At 35.9% G+C, this 23,167-nt stretch overlaps 2 protein-coding genes and 1 pseudogene across 3 annotated transcripts; 2 read left to right on the top strand and 1 right to left on the bottom strand.

The window, feature by feature from the left end:
- Positions 1-4,878: 4,878 nt before the first annotated feature.
- On the top strand, positions 4,879-8,299 carry LOC147402667 (tubulin alpha chain). Its single transcript, XM_086437989.1, has 4 exons — positions 4,879-5,085; positions 6,657-6,891; positions 6,979-7,349; positions 7,441-8,299. Exons 1-4 carry the CDS (start codon positions 4,993-4,995, stop codon positions 8,095-8,097), a joined length of 1,356 nt encoding a protein of 451 aa, XP_086294115.1. The 5' UTR covers positions 4,879-4,992; the 3' UTR covers positions 8,098-8,299.
- A 1,367-nt stretch (positions 8,300-9,666) lies between these two features.
- LOC147402666 (xylulose kinase 2-like) lies at positions 9,667-17,214 on the bottom strand. The gene is made up of 11 exons (XM_086437988.1): positions 17,002-17,214; positions 15,607-16,261; positions 15,432-15,520; positions 15,173-15,237; positions 12,394-12,449; positions 11,754-11,874; positions 11,586-11,660; positions 11,446-11,499; positions 10,952-11,046; positions 10,644-10,818; positions 9,667-10,173 (listed from the first exon to the last, which is right to left on the bottom strand). Exons 1-11 carry the CDS (start codon positions 17,058-17,060, stop codon positions 9,944-9,946), a joined length of 1,674 nt encoding a protein of 557 aa, XP_086294114.1. The 5' UTR covers positions 17,061-17,214; the 3' UTR covers positions 9,667-9,943.
- A 1,602-nt stretch (positions 17,215-18,816) lies between these two features.
- Positions 18,817-22,399, top strand: LOC147402665 (amino acid permease 6-like; annotated as a pseudogene). The gene is made up of 6 exons (XR_015177194.1): positions 18,817-19,114; positions 19,532-19,625; positions 19,909-20,124; positions 20,517-20,618; positions 21,172-21,402; positions 21,870-22,399. The product of XR_015177194.1 is annotated as an amino acid permease 6-like (transcript).
- The last annotated feature ends 768 nt before the right edge of the window (positions 22,400-23,167 follow it).

Raw genomic sequence — 23,167 nt, 5'->3', positions numbered from 1 at the left:
CTAAGTATTCCATATTTATCTAAAGCCTGTAGGCTTGTTGAGATGGCCCAAGCCCGTCTGAGCAATGCTAACAAACAAGGCCCACGAACATTGTTTCTTGGCATTTTCAGGGTAATTATACAAGGTTTCACTCTACCTGATTATTGTAAAATTCGGTCTAAGATGTGGCTATTTTATCAATATATATATATATATATATAGTACATCGATGACCTAGGTTTTGATCAAATGGTCAAATATCCGTATATATATGCAATTTGCTAAACAATAAGTGTAACCAATTCGCTGAGAGATGCAAATTATCTACTCAAGTTGTTAATAACCGTCCAATGTATACTATGACTTTGGTTTGACCATAATTAAAATAAATAAATAAATATATATATATATATATATATTACTTTCCAAAATAACATAGCTAATTTTTTAGTAAATGATCAGCCGAGTAAATCAACTTTAGCTAAGCAGACAGTATTCTCAGGTCCAATAGGGAACAAACAATCTATGAACTAGAAGTAGCGAAAAGCACCAATCTAGTTTATTTAGTTTTCTAATGGTTTATTTGCTATGGATTTCCAAGTGATCTAAATCCAAGAAGAACAAGATACCAAAGAAGATGCAAAATATAATAGTGATCATGGTTTTAAAACATGAGCGACATGACTTGGACATCTCACGCTAAGACAACTAAGCAAGGAATCCATTGTGAATGATTGATATCAAAGGCTAGTTTGAGATGAATCAAACAAGTCATCTCAGTCTCAAAGACAACCTAGTGAGATATCCACTATGCTTTGTCCGAGATCTGAGATTCTAAAACTCCAGAGCTCTTTTACAAACCCACCCTTGGGGTTTATTTGGTTCTTGGAGTTGTATTCACCGCCGTTGGACTTTTGCAGTTCAACATTAATGGAAAGTTGGCAATGAGAATGAGTTGCGAGTACAATGTTTGATTGTTTTAGAGAGTGCACATTCAAGTTGCAAGATTGAGTGCTGCAAATCCCTAGGCCACTATTTTTATTTTTCTATGAGTCGTGGTGTGCTAGGAGGGGCTTTGTTTTTCATATTGCGCTGACGAGGAGATGCACACATAACCATATATGCTTTTCACTTGTATTTCGAGGAAGCACATCTCTGGCCACCACATCAATGCCCTAAGAAACACAGGGAAAAACAAAGTCCCTCTAGGATTTTCCTTTTTCTATTCATTATTTTGAGCATAAAATATGTTTGACAAAGAGTGAGTTCGAGTATCAATCAATATATCTATTTATACTCAGATGATAAATAATTAGACAATTAATCTTCTTTTATGTTGTCTTTGGATTGAGAGAAATGGAGAGAAGAGAAAATATATTAGTTTTATCTCCATTTCTCTTGTTTTAAGATTGTTTAATGAGGAGAGAAGATAAAAGAATTGGGGAGAAGAGAAGTATAGTGAGTTTTCTTTCTCTTCAAAAGTGGAGAGATTGAGAGAGAAACAAAGACAAGCCCTTTTATAATATTTTATAATTGCAACTCTGCCCTTAGATCTCTTTTAAGACATTTAAAATTTTCAAAGTTACCCCAATTTCTTTCATATCATTCTAAACATGGTGGAGATAAATTCAGTTCCTTTTAACGGGTTTCTCTTCTCTCCACTTCTCTCAACTCAAATAAAGTGTTATGGTTTTCTTCTCTTGATGAGAGATTCTAAGAGAAAGGAAAAGATATATACTAGGGTTAGCCCATGTTGTAGGCGGCACAGACATCCTCTCTTTAGAGTTAAGAGGGTAAAAAATGAAAAATAGTAAAGTTGGAGGGGTATTATTTAAAAAAAAAAAATTGGAGTTAAATGGGTAAAAAAAGAAAGATAGATCAAAGGGGTGTTACTGAAAAATGAGAGAGGAGGGGAGAGGTGAAGACAATAAAATTGAATGAGATAAGAGGAAAAATAATAAAATGAGATTGTGTTTGCTATGGTTGGAAGTTTCCAAATAGACTTAGGTGCTGTTTGTTAAATTGAACAAATAAGTATTGAATGATTATAATAGCTGAAATTGTATAAGCGTTGAATTTAAGTGCTGAAATTATTGTCTGTTTACCGATCTGAATTGTGCTGAATTAATTCAAATTAAACGTTGTAATCACATAAATATATTTGTTACTTAATGCTGAAAACTGGTAAATTGACTATATTACCATTTTCAACAATTGTATATTTAAGGAAAAATTATTAATAAAATCCAAAAATAAAAATTATTTATTAAAAAAATACTAAATTTAATGAAATTCATTTTGGGAACCTAGCCGAACAAACTTTCTCTCCTCCACATCATTTAAAAAATCATTTAAAAAGTAAATTTTAAAAATTTTTAATTCAAATTAAAAAATAATATGAATTCAAATTAAAAAAATAATATTAATTCAAATTAAAAATAGAGAATATTAAATATAAATATTTCGTTAAATATTAAATATTCCAAAAAAATAAAAAAGGAAAGAGGAAATTTCTCTCTCTTTAATTTGATTAATATTATTTTTTAATTTAAATTAATATTATTTAATTTGAATTAATATTATTTTTTTAATTTGAATTAATATTATATTTTAATTTGAATTAATATTATTTAAATATGTAGATGAGAGAGAAAATATGAGAGAAATAATTTGGTGTGGGTTGCCTTATTAATTTGTGGGGTGCTTATATCATTATCCATAGGACATAAGAGATAATATCATTTCAAGTACAAGGGCATACTTGTCCATGTTGAAAAAGATTGGTACTTACCGCTTCAACAAAAAAATTAAGTGATCCAACTTCACTTAATGCTTTTCACTTATTTTTTCGCAATAAGTGCTGAAAATGTGGAGTCAACAAACGTGCTGATTGCTAAAGCTGAATTACATTCAGCATTAAGTCCTGAAATCAGCGTTAAACAAACACCCCCTTATTCTTTGTGACAAACAATGATTACAATAGAAATGATAAGAGTAAAAATGAAGAAAGAAGAAAAAAAAGGATGTCATCATCATTACTTGCAACCACCATGACCATTGGCCTTAGAACTTCAACCCCAACAACCGTCATAATTAGACATTTTCTTACTATGCCTATTTAAAAGATCATAAGAACATTTACTGATAATACTTATGAAAATTATCAAATTCAATAAATAAATTACACCAATAAAATTAAATATTGTGTGTATAAAAAAAAAATAGGGCTAACGAGCCAATTAAGTGTGTAATTTTCTAAGGAAGGACATCATATGATTTGTACCAAGAAAATAGCAAATTCAAGCCTTTGATGGCTTCTTGGTATGAACGAGAGAGATAGGAGTAGGATTACCAATGATTCAAAATTTACTTGATGTCCAAACTAGTCTAATTCGAAAAAAAAAAAAAAAAAAAACACGACAATCAAATTTTTGGATTGAAATTTTAGATCAAAAACAATTTTGGATCGGATTCGAATGTACCCCAATCCGCTTCGAAAAAAATATGATTGGAATATATTTTAATAATTTTTTTTATTCTTAATTTCATATAAATACATATAGATAACAACGTTTTAGACTTTTTGGTTTTCCTCTGTATTTGTAGTTGAAAAGTAGATCTTTTTTTAAAATTTTATGTGATTATATATACATATATATATATATATATATATATATATATATTATATATATATATATAATTTTTTGAACTTTGATAATTTGAAAATAAGGCATGTATTTGGATCGGACTTGATTGTTTTCGGATTAAGAATGAAATGAAACAGATCAAATTCAATTCACATATTCATTAATCCAATCGGATAAGGTGCATATTTAAAAAAATTTGGATTGATATTGAAATGATATTGATCTGGTACTAAATAGATCCAATGCCAACCCTAAACTAGAGTATAGCCTTAGTTGGTACTAACACAAAAGGTTTGCTTTTAATGACTCATGAGAAAACACATGAACCAAACCATTGATGTGTAAACATGTAATTCAGTGGTTGGGATTTATACATATCATACTAACACACATCTTAAAAGTATGTATCCCAAGGATAACTCTCAAATGTTGGATTTTGTATTTAAATGGTTAGGATCTTGTATTTTTTCCACAAGTCACCACATAGTAACCCCTTCCCTCTCTCTAAAATAAAAAATTTAATTATTTTAAAGGTGGGTTATGTTAATATGTGTCGTAAGGGTACACATTAAAATGCATTAAATACACTTTGAAAATAAGCATTTGAGGGTGTTTTTAGTAAGAGGCATGCTGGAGTGACCTCAAGATTGAATCTCATATCGCACATCTTGACATGAAAGTGGATAGGAGCCATAGATGCTTTTTCACTCGTATCATGGTTCCTATCCAATTTCACGTTAGGGTGTGCAACGTGAGATCCAATCTTGAGGTTACTTTAGCATAATTCTTTTGGTAAAAAAAAATCGTTTGAAGGTATATTTTGGTAGGAAGTTGAAATTTTCAAGGTGTATTTAATGCAGGTTAACGCGTCGGCTCAGGGCACATTGTAACAAATCCCTTAAGATGTAATGGCAGTAGCGCAATTTTTCAAAACATTAAACCCACTATTACAAGAAAATAACATTGAGCGGCAAAAGCTAATTTTAAAAGACTCACGATCCAATATGGTGTCCCGTTTTTATAATAAAAGTAAGGTGTCTACGTGGTACGATTTTGTTGGAGTGTAAAACACTTAGCTCTTAATCATGCTGTACACGCAGCAATAAAAAGGGAATCATGGTTTGGAGGATAGTTAGGCAGGCCATCCATTAATCTTCATTGACAGGTCAGCCGTCCGTAACTAGGGTTAACTAACAGCGGTTAAGAACCAACTTTTTCTTCCCCCTTTATCTCTATATAGAGGAAGCGAAATGCTTGAGACCTAACATCGCAGCAAAGGAGGTTGTCTTGATAAACGCCTCACTTTTTTGAGAATTTCCCTTCTCTCCCCTCTCATCTTGTTTCCAATTTCTTCGATTCTACGAAAATGAGAGAATGCATTTCGATCCACATTGGCCAGGCCGGTATTCAGGTCGGCAATGCATGCTGGGAACTTTACTGCCTCGAGCATGGCATCCAGGTTCAATTTCTCTTCGCTCTCTCTGTTTTTTTTTCAGCGATTTCTTTGTATATTTAAGCTTCTGTGTTCGAATTTGATTCAGATCTATTCTGTGTGGTTATTAGATAAGTTTCATTTAGTTAGTACGTTGCACGTACGCTATATTCTGTTTTTGTTCTTGATTTTACATTTCCTGTTTCTTAGATCTAAGGATTTTACATGTGGAGTCTTTAGATCTGTTCAGGAAACTCTGTTTTCTTTATTTTTTTATCCCCTTTGTTACGTTTGCTTGCTCATATTTTACCAGATCTAGGGTTTTACCATGCTAATGTCATAGATCTATGAGGAAATGCATATTCTGCGTAGTTAGGCGGTGATATTTTTCTTTAATTGTATGTTATCATAGTTGTACTTTATCAGATCTATGGGTTTAACAACTCCAAATATCAGATCTGAGCATATATTTTTTATTTTGCATTTTTTCACCCTTTTCTTTGCTGTAGTTTCAGTTAGATCTGTTCTTTCATGGATTCCTTTATGATTGTTCTGTGAATTTTTCCCAGATCTAGTTTTTGGTCTGTTTTTGTTTTAAGTCCGGCTCACAAAACATTATCGTCTTCATTGATTTTATGAGTTCCTATATCCCAAGGTCGATCTTGAAAACTGAGCGTGAGATCCAGCATTGGACTGTTGGATCCGAGTGGTCCACTGTCTGACTTTTTTATTATATATTTTTAATTTGCTTTTTTCTGATATTAGTTTCATTCATTCTCATTTTTCACTTTCTTCCTTACTGCAACCAGCAGTACCAGGTGGACTGGTATTGCTGGTGGTTAGAATTTAGAAGATGTGCTGTTGGATTTAGGAGAGACGGTTGAGCTTATGGTTTGATGGCTGAGGAAGAGGTGGTGTGTGTGAGTACGTGTCTAAGAGAGGGAGAGAGAGAGAGAGAGAGAGAGAGAGAGAGAGAGAGAGAAGGAAACTGGTTTCAGGTACTCTGTGTGGAAGAGAAGATATACTTTGAAAATGATGAAGTTCTCCTTCATAGATTATTTTTTTTCCAGCCAAATCCGTAGAAACAGCAAATGATTGAAGAGACCACAAAATTATGTCCTTAAAAAGGTGTTCTGTTTTAGAGACCTTATGCCGTGGCTATGTGGTCTGAGGATTTTTTTTTTCTTCTTGTTTTCATATTCTATATATTTTGTTGACTTATGGTTTCAGCAATTGGACTCTCTATTATGTCTTTATGATCCTTTCTAAGGTTTTCTCTAATGAGTTCCATTGTCTGGTTGATGTTATATCATTGTTTGGTTAATAAGTTCCATTGTTGCTTATCTTATTCATATTACCAGCACCAGATAAAAAATAACATAATTTTCAATTGACAGAATATATGGTTCTAAATAGAATTTAATGAAGAAATTGGATTTGTGTTGTTTGCAACAAATATCTGGAATCAAGTTAATTGTTATGATGATATCCTCGAAGCTTTCCTTCAATTGTTGTTTAACTTATTTATTCAGCACCTGTTGTACATTTATGCGCATCCATGAAGAGTTTCTTCTTATTAATCGCGCCCTTTGTTGCAGCCGGATGGGCAAATGCCAAGTGATAAGACAGTTGGAGGAGGAGATGATGCATTCAACACCTTCTTCAGTGAAACTGGTGCTGGTAAACATGTTCCTCGTGCTGTTTTTGTAGACCTTGAGCCTACTGTCATTGATGAAGTGAGGACTGGAACATATCGCCAGCTCTTCCACCCTGAACAACTCATCAGTGGCAAGGAAGATGCTGCGAACAACTTTGCTCGTGGACACTACACCAGTAATTACAATACCTCCTCTTCATTTCCCTGCATTCTTTGGGGTGTCGGACCTTTTAGTTAATATGCTCACTGTTTTTTCATTTCAGTTGGGAAAGAGATAGTTGATCTCTGCTTGGATCGCATACGAAAGCTTGCTGACAACTGCACTGGTCTCCAAGGTTTCCTTGTTTTCAATGCCGTGGGTGGAGGCACTGGTTCTGGACTTGGTTCACTTCTCTTGGAGCGTCTGTCTGTTGACTATGGTAAGAAGTCAAAGCTTGGCTTCACTGTTTACCCCTCGCCTCAAGTTTCCACTTCTGTTGTGGAGCCCTACAACAGTGTCCTCTCAACCCACTCCCTTCTGGAACACACCGATGTCTCTATCCTTCTTGACAATGAGGCCATCTATGATATCTGCAGACGTTCCCTGGACATTGAACGTCCTACATACACCAATCTCAATCGCCTTGTTTCTCAGGTACACAAAAGCAGAATCATTGTGCGTCTGTTATTTTCATTCATGCTTGAATTGAATGAGCATCCTAACATGGTTTGTTTTTGTGATTCAGGTGATTTCATCTCTCACTGCCTCTCTCAGGTTTGATGGTGCCCTGAATGTTGATGTTACCGAGTTCCAGACCAATCTGGTCCCATACCCCAGGATCCACTTCATGCTTTCCTCATATGCACCCGTCATCTCAGCGGAGAAGGCTTACCATGAGCAGCTCTCGGTGGCAGAGATTACCAACAGTGCTTTTGAGCCTTCGTCTATGATGGCCAAATGCGATCCCCGCCATGGGAAGTACATGGCTTGCTGCCTGATGTACCGAGGTGATGTTGTTCCAAAGGATGTGAATGCAGCTGTGGCCACCATCAAGACCAAGCGAACCATTCAATTTGTGGACTGGTGCCCCACTGGGTTCAAGTGTGGTATCAACTACCAGCCCCCAACAGTGGTTCCTGGAGGAGACCTTGCCAAAGTGCAGAGAGCTGTCTGCATGATCTCCAACTCTACCAGTGTTGCAGAGGTTTTCTCTCGAATTGATCACAAGTTTGATCTTATGTACGCCAAGCGTGCCTTCGTTCACTGGTATGTAGGTGAAGGAATGGAAGAGGGAGAGTTCTCGGAGGCCCGGGAAGATCTCGCTGCTCTGGAGAAGGATTATGAGGAGGTTGGTGCTGAGTCTGCTGAGGGTGAGGATGGTGATGAGGGAGAAGAATACTGATGAAGGGGGGAATGAGTAGGGTATTATGTGTTTTGGTGTGCACAGGTGTGTCTTGCTTTTGTTGTGTTTCTTTCATAGTGATTGCTTTGTTCTGGTTTCTATGACATATCTATGAATCTTGTTTTCCTAAAGCAGCAAGGTCTGTTGCTGCTGGTATGTTAAGAGGACTTTGAATTCTTGAATGAATGCTTTCGTCTTGTAATTTGTGGAGCCATTTACTGTTCAAAGCTAGATGATTTCGTCTCATTGAGAACAGCCCAAGACCTTAGATATCCAGTACTTGGTTGTCATATTAAATTGCAATTTTGTGTTGTGATACTGGATTCAAGTTCAGTTTATCAAAAAATAATTTTCTGCTATTCTAATCATGTTTTAAAACTCGTTTTGACATCTTGTCTCTCGTCCACAAATGAGACTGAGCTGTCTCGGACGAGTTTTCCAATACATTTGAGACGTCTCATTCAACAATGAGAAAAATGAACCTGGTTTTGAAATCTCCATCATATATGTTTGACTCGCCTATCTTTCTCACTGGTGGATGATACCAAGACATATTGATGGTCGAATATACTGTAGTTGTTTGAGGTCCATTTTTTTTTTCCTATCAAGATCTTAGCTTCTCTCAATTCTTACTTCCTAGCCTTTTAAGTTACGAAGTCTCTGTTCTAGTTCTGGCCCCTAAGCTACCTTGCATGTTGAAGGTAAAAATCTCTTATTTTGTCCTCTTTAAAATCCCAAAAAAGTAAGACCCAAAATGTCATCCCTATGCCAACGTCTTGGGGAAATCTAACTCCTTGGATTATTGCTAAAATTTCATCAGGTTTACAAATCACACTAGTTTGAGGGTTAATGCGGTATATGTCTGAACAAATAGTAAGCACAGCCTTGTTTATTATGAGAGACACGTACCTGGTCTGTATGCGGTTGATGTGGCAAGTGCACATAATCATAGCTCTTGTTAGTGATCATCAGTACCTAAACCTAATGCGGCTGAAGATGGTGTTTTTTTTTAGCTCGTGGTATAAACACTCACAAACCTTTCCAACTTGATGCAAATATGGATCTTTAACTATTGGTATAAATGCCCATAAACCTTACCAACTTAATGCACTTGCATGTTTTATTTAAAATTTTCTATTACAAGAACACATAAAATATGTAATATATATATATAGAAAATTCCTTCTGAAATATATTACTCAAATTATATGTTTTCTTAAAATATTTACCATTTTAATTTTTTTTATAAACTAACTTGTGAAATTATGCCATTATAAACATGTGGTGGTTTGATTGAGATGGTCAGTCCCAAACAACCCCCATATTTAAAGTAAAATGTTACGGATCCTCTGACCCCAATGGAAGAGTCGTGTCCCATTTTAGTTATGTTGAACTTCTTCCTCATGTCACCCTGCATCAGAAGTTGAGTCCAACTGAACTCTCTGCAGGCACAGAATTTGGGAAATGCGTTTAAAAAGCAATTAAGCAAAGTCATCCATCTTAGCATCATCATGATTTCAAGTGTGTATGCTCTGAACTATTTGTACCTTATAGTTCACAAATGCTGGATTTCTATATAAAAACATGCATTAACAAACAAACAAACAAAAAAATAAATAAATAAACAATAAACAAAACAAAAAACAGATGCTATTCCATGCAATCATTATTGTAAAGGAAAAAAATAATATAACAACCTTGATGTATCTTCAATTAAATAATTTTCCTATACTCGGCTAACTTTATTGGAAAATACTCTATTCTAAATGAAGGCTTAGTATTGGTGGACTCGTCCATTCTTAATCTAGCCTGAGCCTCCATTCTTCCAGTTTTACTTATGAATTTATCAGCGCCCCAGCTTTTGGACGAGTCTGTCCTCAATTTCAATTCGTTTCTTCATCATCAAAGTGTACTTGGATAGCAATTGTGGGTCTCCAGCTGGCATTGAAAGCTTGCAGCTGAGAGATGTGCTCTCCAACTTGCTCTCATACAAGCATGAAAAGGACACAAATTTTCCCTTACTGTTGCAGAGCCACCCATGAGCTGCCCTTAAAGCAGCACCCAAAGAAGCCGAATCTGTCACAAAAAGAAGATAGAATTAATACAAAACAGGATCATATAACACAATACAAATAGAAAAACACCCACCACCCACCATAAAATGTAGATTAACAGCCATGTTCTTTCTTTAGAAAAATCTGATGTTCACTCGGTGTGATAAAATATTTCATACGGTAACACTACATGAATTGTTGAAAGAAAACTAAGAGAAAGTTGTTTTATTTGTATGTGGGTGGTGAACTGGGAGTGGGTGCTATACTAGCCTGCTACTCATTCGTAGGCATAGACATCAAGAAATGTGTACTTGGAAAACTTTTAAGAGTCTTCGGTCAGACTCCAAGTATTCAGTATATCGAAAATGGAAACATCAAACATCTGATTCAACCAATTTCTTTTCAATAAGATTCCAAGTTTCAAACAGAAAGTTTGGGCATGAAACAGAACACACAAAAGCAAATAGGAAATGAGATGTTGATTATGCTTACCAGGTCTTTGGACTGTATACACATCACAGCCAAAAATGGAGGCTACCGACTTGAGAATGCTCTTATTTGCTGATGCACCACCAGTTGCCATTATCCGTTTGGGAGGCATTGGCATCCCAAACCTCTCAGCATGAGCTCGCATTGAGAGTAAATTTCCTTCAATTATTGCTCGTACCTGCAATTCAAAATTCGAAATTTAAATAGAAGTTTCCTTCTATGATTTCAGTTGCAGAAACTTAACAAACTAAACATATATATAGAATGGGATGGAAATCAAATTGCTTGTTATGTGATATGAGTTTACCAACCTCTGAAGGAGAATCAAATTCCTCTACTTCTAGCACTTTCAACCCATCCAATGTGTCACCAGTGAAGTTTTCAAGGACAAAGCGATGGAAACCAACTACAAATATTTGTCTTCAAGTTAGATCTTTTAGGGTTCTTTAAGAGTAGAAGACTACTTGGTTCTGAAAAGCTACACACCTGACCTCTCGAGCCAATTTGTGCTGTGGAAAGAGAGGCATGGGACTCAACATTCCATGGTCCTAGTGTCCCGCCAACTAGATACTAGATTGATCTGGCTACATTTTCTTGTGTAGAGTTGGCTAAATTTGTTTTGAGTTGAGACTGTCCAAAAGAATGTATCTCATCAAATCAAATTTGAGACAAGGAGTTCTCTAGATGGCAAGTGGTAACCATAGAATGTTGAACCTTTGCCCCTCAAGTGCCACAAGAACAGTACTAGGAGGAATAAATAAAGTAATAATAAAACGTGATAAATATGTTCCCAGAACTCACTTACCTGGGAGTGGAGGAAGGATTTCATGCTCCTTATAGTAGAATCCTAACTTGCCACCTATTGCAATTTGCAACAAATGGCATAAGTGGGAAGATATAGGAAAATAACATCCAAGTAAGTTGACTAAACAAATATATACAAACCATTTAGAGGTGGTGTTTTCTCCAGGAAGTTGTTGAAAACATCCCAAGATTGCTCCGCACACCGGTTTCGTACATCTAACAGAAAAATTGATCTCAGCATGTCAATAGAAGAACCACTTAAATTGTTCCAATAAATCCATATGCTTTTTTATCAAGAGAAGGCCTTACCTTCACGAGTTAGAGATCCGTTCTTATAGACCAACATTACCATATAGCCTTCTGTATCCACAGGATTAGGAAAAACATGGCCTTCTAGACTAGGATGAGGCTCACTGGCAATCCCAAACACCTGATCGATCAATATGAACAGTTCATAAGTACAACAACTAATGAAAAACAATCTATGGGGATGTAATGAAGTTCAGGCTTAATCTTCAATGAGAAACCAACATCCCTAGTGATTGAGCCTAAGTACAGCCAGTAAATAGCATAATCTTGCATGTGCATAATATTTGAGGACATTGGAATCATGCTTTTAGCACACAAACCTTCTAACACCAAAATCATTCACCTAATTGGGCATTAGTCACCATTTATATCAAAATTCTATAGTATATTTGAAGAAAATTATTAAGAACAGGTCAGAAAAAAGCTGAAACATTGGATGGTCATAATCATCACATCGTATTTGGCAGTCAGCATTCAAAATATGCTAGGTGAGAAATTATGATGGGCTTCATTATACTGAAGTTACATGTAAAGTTGTGGTGGTCATTAGCTGTACTTCTGGTCGATAAGATGCAGAGACCAGCCTTTCTCAAAATACAATGACCAATACCAAATAATTAAGACCAGAAATTTAGCTTACAGTATCACTTGTGCCAAGACTAATTGCCAGATCCCCGGGAGTATTGAGGGTTAAACCTGTAGAATTTTGGAACAAAACCCAAACAATGAGAAATAAAAAAAGAGGCAAAAGTGAAAAGAACCATTGTGTTATGATATCAATCTTTTTTTTTTGATAAGTATAAGATTATATAAATGAAGGAAAGAAAAGGGGGAGGCTGAGTTAGCCCCCAACCTACACACAAGTGCCAACAAAGAAAGAAAGAAAACAAAAACAAAGAACAAATACAAGGATTGGCACTAGCTGTCACAAATGGAATCCCAATTAAATAAGAAATCTTGAAAGCGCATTCCCTCAAACGCTTTGTTCATCTTAGACCAAAGGAATAGAAGCCCAATAATCTCTGAAGTCACTGTGTGGAACAAACTCTCCTTGCTATGAAATACCCTGTTGTTGCGCTCTTTCCAAAGACCCCAAGCAATGGCCGATGGAAGGATAACCTAAAGAAGTCTCTTTCTAGAAGAGAAGATATTCAAACTCCAACTTTCTAAAAGATCAAAAAAAGAAGAAGGAAGAACCCAATCCACCTGGAACTGAGAAAAAAAGAACATCCAGACTGCACAGGAGAAATGACAATGAATAAGAATGTGATTAACAGACTCCCCATCCCTCAAACAAAGAAAGCAAAAATTTGGAGTGACCCAACCCCTTCTGATCAAATTGTCCAAGGTAAGAATTCTCCCCAAAGAGGCAAGCCAAACAAAGAAAGATACCTTGGAAGGTAAAATAGCTAACCAAATAACCGAAGGAAACGAAGAACCCTCACATAACGGGAGCAAACAACTATAAAAAGACTTGACAGAAAATTTCTTATCCTTAGCCTTGACCCATTCTCTCTTGTCCAGCTCATTCTCCCTGCATTAGATTGAGTTAAGGAGACCTAGAAGAGATGTAACCTCCATCAATTCTCAATCATTGAAGTTTCTTCTAAATCCCATATCCCAAGAGTCGATGTCCCCGTCCCTAATCAAACACTGCCTCACTGAGTTATTTTGTTTCAAAGAGCAAGCGTACAAGGATGGAAATTGAGTAGACAGAGATGAAGTTCCACACCACAAGTCCTCCCAAAATCTGACCTTGTCCCCCAACCCCACCTTGTATCTAATCTCCCTATCAAATTTATGAACACCCTTCAGAATACCTCTCCACACACTACACCCATAAGTTCCTCTGGCCTCGTTGCTATACCAATCAAATCTCTTCTCTCCATATTTAGCCTGAACCACTCTCCTCACAAATTGTCTCTTTCTTCTCCAAATCTCCAAAGCCACTTGCCTAGGAGAGCTTTATTAGTAACTCTAAGACCTCTAATCCCCAAACCTCCATACTTTTTAGGAGTACAAACCACCTTCCACTTCACCAAATGATACTTTCTACCACCATTCTTATCATTCTACAGAAAAATTTTCATGAGTCTCTTAATCTTCACTTCCACCGACTTCGGCAAAGAGAACAGGGAAAGGAAATAGATCGGAATACTCGTTAAAGTGCTTTTAATCAATATAACCTTACCCCCTTTAGAGAGATATTTAGCCTTCCAAGTACTCAATTTTTTTTTCAGTTTCTCAATAACTCCCTCCCAGATATTCTTACTCCGATACGGTGCTCCTAGTGGCAAACCTAACTAGGAAGAGGGAAGCGAATCACTCCTACACCCCAAAGTATCTGCTAGATCTTGAAGATTCGACACTTCTCCAACCCCAAACACCTTGCTTTTCTGGAGATTGACATGTAACCTAGAAATAGCTTCAAAACAACATAAAAGAACCCTAAGGACTCTCACTTGTTCCCTAGAAGGATCTAGAAACACTATGGTGTCGTCAGCGAATTGCAAATGCGAAATTAAAGGACCCTCATTGATAACTTTGAAGCCAGACAACCTCCTGATTTCGACTCCCCTCCTGAACAATTTCCCCAAGGCCTCAGTCACTGTAAGAAATAGAAATGGGGATAGCGGATCTCCCTGTCTCAATCCCCTAGAGCTCCTAAAGTACCCTGCCGGACTACCGTTGACTAAGATTGAAAAAGTCACCGAAATAACACACTTCATAATCCATCCAATCCACTTAGAACCGAAACCCATCCTCCCCAACATATACTCCAAAAAATCCCAACTCACATAATCGTAAGCCTTTTGCATGTCAATTTTCCCTAAAAGCCCCGCCTTCTTATCCTTAATTCTAGAGTCTAGACACTCATTAGCCATTAACACCCCATCCAAAATCTGTCTGCCCCTAATGAATGCACCTTGCTCAAAGCCAATTAATTTTTTCACAACTTCTTTCAATCTGTTAGCCAAAACCTTGGAAATAATCTTGTAAACCGATCCAACTAAACTAATGGGCCTAAACTCACTCAAGTCAACCGCCCCCACTCTTTTAGTGTTATGATATCAATCTAAGGAGATGAGGCAATGTAAATAATGTATGGCTCCAGCAAACATAAAGGGCATTTTTTTTTGGATGAAAATCATATACAAAATGAATAAAACAGCACTAACAAACAAGGAATCCCAAGATTAGCTATACACAATCTTTTTATGATTATTTTGTTTTTCTTTCTTAGTTGAAAGACTAATTAGACTTGATTGCTAACACATAGTAGAGATCTATTGGAACAACAATTACATTAGAATTCTTTTCAAACACCTGGAAGAGATTATTACTAGGGGGAATTGAAAAAAGACTGTTAACTAAGGTAGTATGATTGGAGGGACTTCCAAAATAACAAAATTACACACCTGCCAAGCTGTTTGGGTTGTCTCCGGACCACTGAACTACCAGACAGTTCTTGTTGAAGTGAAACCTGGAAGTAGGTTTGTTACTTATCGTCAGTTTACAATGTACCATGACAACCACAAGCATGCATGAACATCACAATTGATTGTTGAACAAGGTAGGAGCAATGTCTCTAAATGGGAATTTCAAAAAATAAAACATTCAAAATATGACACAAAGGCATAGCTCTCACACACATAAAATAGTAAGTATGCAACTGACCTCTCAACAAAATAAGGAGCAATTGAACCAGCAACAGCGTGTGCTGGTGCTAGTTTTCCAAGCTTTTCTTCTAAACCTGGAGCTGTAGCCTAGAATAATTAAAACAAGGTTAACATCAATACACCAAAAATGTGAGAACCCTCAAATATAAGACATTCTAACAAATATTATTGACCTCCAAAACAATCTTAGACCAGGCACGTTGTCCAATATCCATCAAGTTCATCCCAGCTCCATCAGTCTCATCAATGCTAGCATAAGCTCCAATGAGAAGAGAGGCCATGAAAGAGCTTACAAGAGAGATCCTCTCAGTTTCACGATATACATTTGGTTGTGTCTGATATATCTTCCGGATTTGTGGGCCTGTGAACCTCTCATATGCCCGGGACCCAGTCAGTCGGGATAGCTCCAATGCACCACCGACTGCTTGCTCTATCTCTTTGCATTGAGCGGTGGTACTACAGTCCATCCATATTGGGGATTCCTCTGTGGAGAAGACATCAGTCAACTGATCAAGTAATGGTTTCTTGGGATCCAAAGAAGCCAGTTTCTCCAAACTGCCATTCTTCCAGTAGACACTACCATGTTGCTGTCCACTACCAGAAACAGCAACAATCCTTCCGAAATCCAATTTTGATTTTGTAAATTTTCCAAGTAAGAGGTCCAGAGCCTCCACCCACATTAAGGTTGGGGAGACAATTCTGCCATTCCCTGATGAATCCCTGTAAACTCCATCTTTAGTCTTGTAGTGTGGCAATTCAGAATCGAAGTGAACAACCTCTGAAGTCACAATGTTGAGATTGTAATCTAAAACCGTCGCCTTCAAAGACCTAAACAACCAAGCACCAAGGAATTTTATTATGGGTAGAAAGGGGAGCAATCATTCATACCCGTACTCAATAAATAAATAAATAAAAGAAATAATGGTAACATTAACAAAAGCAAAAGTGGAGAAAGTGAGAAACATCAAGGTGAAGATGACAACACCATGCTAATTGGAATCTAAGGCAGTGGACTTCAAGGACCTAAAGATTGAAAAAAAGAAAACCCTAATGAACTCCATTATGGGTTGTTCTAAGTGGGGAATCAATCATTTGTTCCCAATAAAATGAAAAAATTAACAAAACCCAAGTGGAGAAAAACTAAAATAACGATGGCAACAACATGCAATTACTTAATATCCATTCCATTGAAATTAAACTCTAAACCCTACAATTTATAGCATTTAATCTGGTGAGACTGATATAGACTATGTTACCATCAAAATCAATGAAATAAAAAGTACCCATACATCCAAACAGATCAAATTTTCGAAATAGTTGGGTACTTCAGCTTTTGTAATTAACGTAGTAGAAAAACACGAAACAGTCCTGTATTTGTTCTATTGAATTAAAACTCCAAACCCTAGCATGTATACAATTTGATCAATTGAATTGATAGAGACTATTTTCCCATAAAAAGAAACCCAGATTTTCAAACAAACCAAATTTTAATCTGAGGAATCTGGGGACTTAAAATTTTCAGCAAATGTGAAATAATAAGTCAATTAAGAAACAAAAATAGGACTTACTGAGTGGAGCTGTCAAATCCAAGAAAAAAAGAATCCAGCGGAAGGGAATAGTCCTCCATCGATGTGACGACGTAGCGAATCGATCTGTGATTCTTGGAAGCTAAGCGCAACCGCAGTGATAAAAAAGAAGAACAAAATTAAGATTAGAGAGACAGAGAGAGAGAGGTTAGATAAATAACCTACAAAAAAACGGAAACTTTGTTATGTTTGGATAAGATTAACACGAAGTTGTTATGGGGAAGGATTTGATTAAAACTGGAAACTTTGAATAAAATTCAATGTAGGCCTGTCAACGGATACGAATCGAATCCAATACGCCTATATCCGTATTCGAATCCAAAAAAAAATCGAATTTCGAAATCGAACGGATATTCAGAATTAACATTCTTACTCGAATTCCGATAGAATGTAGATTCGGATTCGAATAATATAAAAAATCCTTCAACCTTTTTATCTTTTCAAATCAGTGAAACCAAGAAAATTAATAAATTAATCTTTTTTATTAAAAAATAAAAGAGTTTGTACTAGAAAAATCAAGGATTTTTTTACTTAAAAATTGAAGAAGGAGAAGAAAGGGTGAGATTTACCTTGACACCGGAATTCTAAATATATATTAATTATGGGTCATGTTAAGGTGTGCCCTAAGTCTTGTTAACTAAGTTAAAGTGTAATAAACACACTTTGGAACTTGAATTTTATATCGAAAATACCCTTAAAAAATCATTTTTACCAATAATCAAATGGATTGAATTAAATCAACTCACAAGGGTTAGAGACATCCTATTCTAGACGCACCTTGAGATTTGCATGATTGAGAGAATTGAAAAATGCAGGATAGACAGGTCCTATATTCAAGTAACTTTTCAGCAAATTTGTTAGCCTAACTTTTCAGGGAAAGGGGCTGCCTTTTCCCGAAGTTGTAACTGGTCTGGATCTGCCTTAACCCTCTTGAACTTTAAAAAAGAAAAAAAGATATTGAATGCGGCTCAAGAAATTGAGCTGGGTTCGTTTTCTTGCTGTTGTTGGATCCATTCGAGGTCTTGGTGATAAAATCAAGACATATCAGTCTTTCAAAACTTAGCATTAGTTTTTATGTGTTTGATTGATAAAACACACACACTTCCCTATTTGTATTACATGTAATAATTTGAATCCATTTTCAAACAGCTGAACTTAATCAAATGGATGAAGTCACCCCCCATCCAAAACTCACACACTCTCTCTCTACATACATAGATACATATATACATATGTGCGATGCCATTAATTCATCTACACTCATAACTAATTTCGGCTTACAGCAAATATGGACTCAATCGGCAGGGTGGGCCACATCACTTGTACAAATGATGATCTAAATATTAATTTAGATCAAAAGAAACATCCCTATGTTGTTTCATCAATTCATTGGCTAACATCAAATTCGGACTAGGTCTGCAGATTTATTTCGAGTCACAATGATGTTGTGTGAGAATGTTTTTTTTGATTTTCAAAAGAAATTGTCTTAGTGGCTGAGAAGGAAAGATATTTCCTTGGAAAACTGATTACTATTTCTCTCACCATGTTGATTGCTTAGAGTGTTGTACCATTACGGCATTACCATAGCTGAACTGATTCAAATGACAAAATTGCGGAAAAGTTAAATTTTCTTGGAAGGTTTAAATGACAAACGTATAAGATGGGGACAAGTGTTTGGTAGCAACCTAACGCATGCAATTGCAATCTGAGTTGGGTACCTGTCAACAACAACAAACAACAACTGCTAGTGTCAGCAGGTCCCACTGGCATTTCCCAGATAGGATACACGCTCTTTGATTTCTCCCTTTATGTATCATCCTTGTATGTGTTATGAGTTATATAGCATATATATTTTACCCATCCATCATTTAATACAACCTCTCTACAAACAAAAATGAAATCTTGTGCATTGATTTGGTCACGAACACATGTTTAGAGTACACTCTTCAAATTTAAAGCATACCCATTGTCAATAAGATACAGAGAGAGAGAGAGAGAGAGAGAGAGAAGAAGAAGAAGAGCAGCTTCACTGAAGCGATGGAGATTGACGTTGATAGTAACAACTTCGACGATTATGGTCGAATAAAAAGAACTGGTATGTGTTTTTTTTTAATTATTAATTCTTTGCATGATTTTGGGTTTGGTTTGAAGGGACATTGGTGACTGCCAGTGCTCATATAATAACAGCAGTAATTGGGTCAGGGGTGCTGTCCTGGGCATGGGCAATAGCTCAATTGGGTTGGATAATAGGTCCTGTTGTTCTGTTGTTGTTTTCTTTGATCTCTTGGTACGCTTCGACACTTCTTGCCGATTGTTATAGGTCTCCTCACCCTATTACAGGGAGGAGAAACCACACCTACATGAATGTTGTGAGAGCTAACTTATGTAACTAACCCATGCATTAATGTTTCTAAGATCAACGAATTAAAAAAAAAAAAAAAAAACTCAGTTCAATCACTTAAATGGGTTTTAATTTTTTAAATAACTAGTGTTATTTGTGGATGTATTTCAGGAGGGATCAAAGTAAAACTATGTGGGTTAGCTCAATATGGAATTCGTCTAGAGATTACAATTGGGTACACCATCACTGCATCTATCAGTATGGTGTAAGAACCTTAAAGCTCTAATTAAGCTGTGGAAATTATTCCAATTTTCTTTGTCATATGGTAGTAGTAGTAGTGTGGGTGAATTTATTCCAATTTTTTTTCTACCCATTTGGGATGCAAGTGATGAATTACAAATTCAAGCATTTGTACATTTCAATCGTACAATTTGAACCTATTTTTCACAGGGTTGGAATCTTTGGTTTGATTTTGTATTTATTTGTTATGTATATCATCCCTCCACTAATTTGACTTAATGACTATTTTTTTTCCTCTTATGAATCAGAGCCATTAAAATATCCACCTGTTTCCACAAGAATGTCCATGATGTGAAGTGCCACACATCAAACTATCCCTTCATGATTGTATTTGCGTGCATACAGGTTCTTCTGAGCAAAATTACCCAATTTTCACAAGCTCTCATGGCTCTCCATCGTCTCAGCTATAATGTCCTTTGCTTATGCTTCCATAGGCTTAGGCCTTTCCATTGCCAAAGTGGCAGGTTAGCTGCTAAATCTTACAAATACTATAAATTACAGAAGGTAGTACACAAATTATTGGCTTGGATACGATTTTAAATTATTTATCAACAAGGGAATGTATCCATTTTGATATTTTATTTTTGGGGTGTTTTATGAAAATGAACTTCTAGTTTCTAACATTACAGTTCAAGCTATATATTTTAAAAAATTACATTTTTACAAAATAAAAAAAAAAATGACATATCTTGTATGTATTCAATAAGTATAAATGAAATTGTGAATTTTGGGAATATTTAAAGTAATCCTTGTTTTGATTTCTTATAAATGGTCTTCTATTTATGAATCAAACTAAGGGCATAATTAAAGATAAATTCAATGAAATGTAGTGTCCTGATTTTGAACTTGAATGCAGGAGGGGAAACTGGGAAGACAGTTGAAGTAGATGTGGAGGGCCTTCCAAGCTTTAGGAGACATTGCCTTTGCTTATTCTTTCTCCAGTGTCCTCATTGAGATACAGGTAACCCAAATTCTTATCATATATGTTTTTGTATATATAGTTTATCCCTTTTCCTTCTTCCTGATGTTGGATATCTTGTTCCTAAGCATCTTCTTTTTGTTACCCAAGATTCTAGTGAGTTATGGACAGAATTTGAAATTATCAAATTTTTGGTGATTCCATCCTATACATGATTGAGTTACAAAATCTACAATTCTTACGAACATATATGTATAAAAGATTGACGATGCACATTTTTTATATTGCAGTTTCTAATAATTTTTGTATTTGAATGCAAACTATACAGCTCACTATTTCGCGATTAAACAGCATTTATTTACTGTGACCTCATGTATTATTTGAAGGTTCAATCTTGCTAAGTTGGTTAAAGTTTGTGAGTGTTGACTATGAGTGGGCTTAAAACCCACCTTCCCTGACTAATTTCTAGCCACTAATAGCTTGCTTGCTTGTAGAAAATAAAATATTATACATGTATTACAGAAAAACCATTTTATGGTGTAAAAAAATAATATTCCTTTTTCTGGTTTTCTAAGTTGCCTGGCACTAATTGCAAGACACTCTGAGATCAAGTCCTCCAAAGAGCGAAGTGATGAAGAAAGCATCCTTCATTGGAGTATCGACAACGACAATTTTCTATGCATTATGTGGTTGTGTGGGTTATGCGGCGTTTGGGAACAAAGCACCAGGAAACTTTCTCATGGGATTCAGTTTTTATGAACGTTTTTGGCTCATTGACTTTGCTAATATGTGCATTGTCATCCATCTGGTTGGAGCGTACCAAGTAAGTAAAACCTCTAACACCAATGCTAATGTTTGTTTATATATGAAACAATTAGTTATAGCCCAAGTACACCTTGAAATTGGAATAGAGATTTTCTATTAACATAATTCTGTGCTAAGCTGATAAACCAATGGCATGGCATCAAAAGAGTAATTGGTTTGGTGGAGAGAAAATATGCAGGAGAAATTTCTGAGATGGGAATTTACTTTGATTTCTGAACAGGTGACATTATGGTCACCAGCTCAGCACGGATATTTGTTAACCCCAAATCCCGATTCCTAGTATTGGGTGGCTAATACCCATTCCCGACATTATTTAATTATGGTATGTGAACAGCAAAACCCATTAATGTCAAGTAAATAACCATCCAGTAAGATGTGGGATACATAGGCATAAATGCTTTTATAATCAAATCAACCTCTTGGATGCAAAACATAGTGATGATCAAGTCACCATATATTGATCAGGTGTTCTGCCAACCTATATTTGGATTTGTGGAGAAGTGGTGTGATAAGCGTTGGCCCAAAAACAAATTCATAATGAGGGAGCACGGTGTCAGCATTGGTGTTTATGAATACAACATAAACTTATTTAGAGTGGTGTGGAGGACGGTGTTCGTGATAGTAATGGCTTCGATTGCTATGATACTCCCATTCTTCAATGATTTCGTGGGTTTGCTAGGTGCAGCTTCATTCTGGCCGTTGACTGTATATTCCCCTTAGAGATGTACATTGCTCAATCAAGGATTCAAAGATATTCGGCCATGTGGATGCAGCTCAAGGTATTGAGCTTGGCCTGTTTGATTGCATCACTTGTTGCTGCTGTTGGATCCATTCAAGGCCTAGTTGATAATCTCAAGATGTATCAGCCTTTCAAAACTCAACGTTAGTAGTAAAACACTTCCTTCCCTGTCTGTATTATAATTCGAATCCTTTTTCAAACAATTCAGCTGCTCTTTGGTTATAATATAATCGACTTTCACATTTTATTCTATATATTTCACATGCCCCTTTGTCTTTTTCATTCAAGAGACTCTTGCACCGACTCTAACTCCTGAGATATCTGTCAGAGGAGGACAACGTTATAAGTTGTCAGCAATATAATAAGCAAGAACTTGATATTAAGCTTAACAAATTAATCAAGAACAACGAAAAAACAGATGAGCATAATGCACACTTACCTATACCAGAGTTACATATTCAGCCGACACTAACATTATGTATGGTTCATTAATTAACTTGATAGATTCTAACAGGAAACTCGTTAGAATTATCTTTGCCTTAGCCGAATCATTAAAGCATTTACATTAGGATATTATCAAATCTTAAATTGAGATGACTATTACTTATATCTAAGATTTTTAAACCTTGACATGTACAAACAAATGCTTGATGACACACAAATGCATGTGCAAACGTACATGCACTACTTATTATTCATTTTTGGAAGCAATACTTAGGAAGGAAACTGGACAGAGCACACGGAAAAACAGTACTACCGGGGTAGATTTTCAATGGTTGAAGCTGTGGATGAAGACTTTTGCTGGTTCCCTTTTCCATTCAATGGAAATGACATGTCTATCGAATTATTATGGTCACCCCTTGTAATATTTGATCTGTGCACATAACCAGTAAGTGAATAATAACAAACAAACACCAAGTCATTATCAGGATTTCAGATACTGAAATCGACGATTGATCAAATATAATAAATCGTTGTTCTCAACATTTGAACATGAATCTTCAAGGTCAACAATCCAAATTGT

This window comes from Akebia trifoliata, chromosome 4 (assembly GCF_017979445.1).
Source record: "Akebia trifoliata isolate Shusen 1 chromosome 4, ASM1797944v1, whole genome shotgun sequence".
NCBI lineage: Eukaryota > Viridiplantae > Streptophyta > Magnoliopsida > Ranunculales > Lardizabalaceae > Akebia > Akebia trifoliata.
This window is presented reverse-complemented; position numbering and strand designations above follow the sequence as displayed.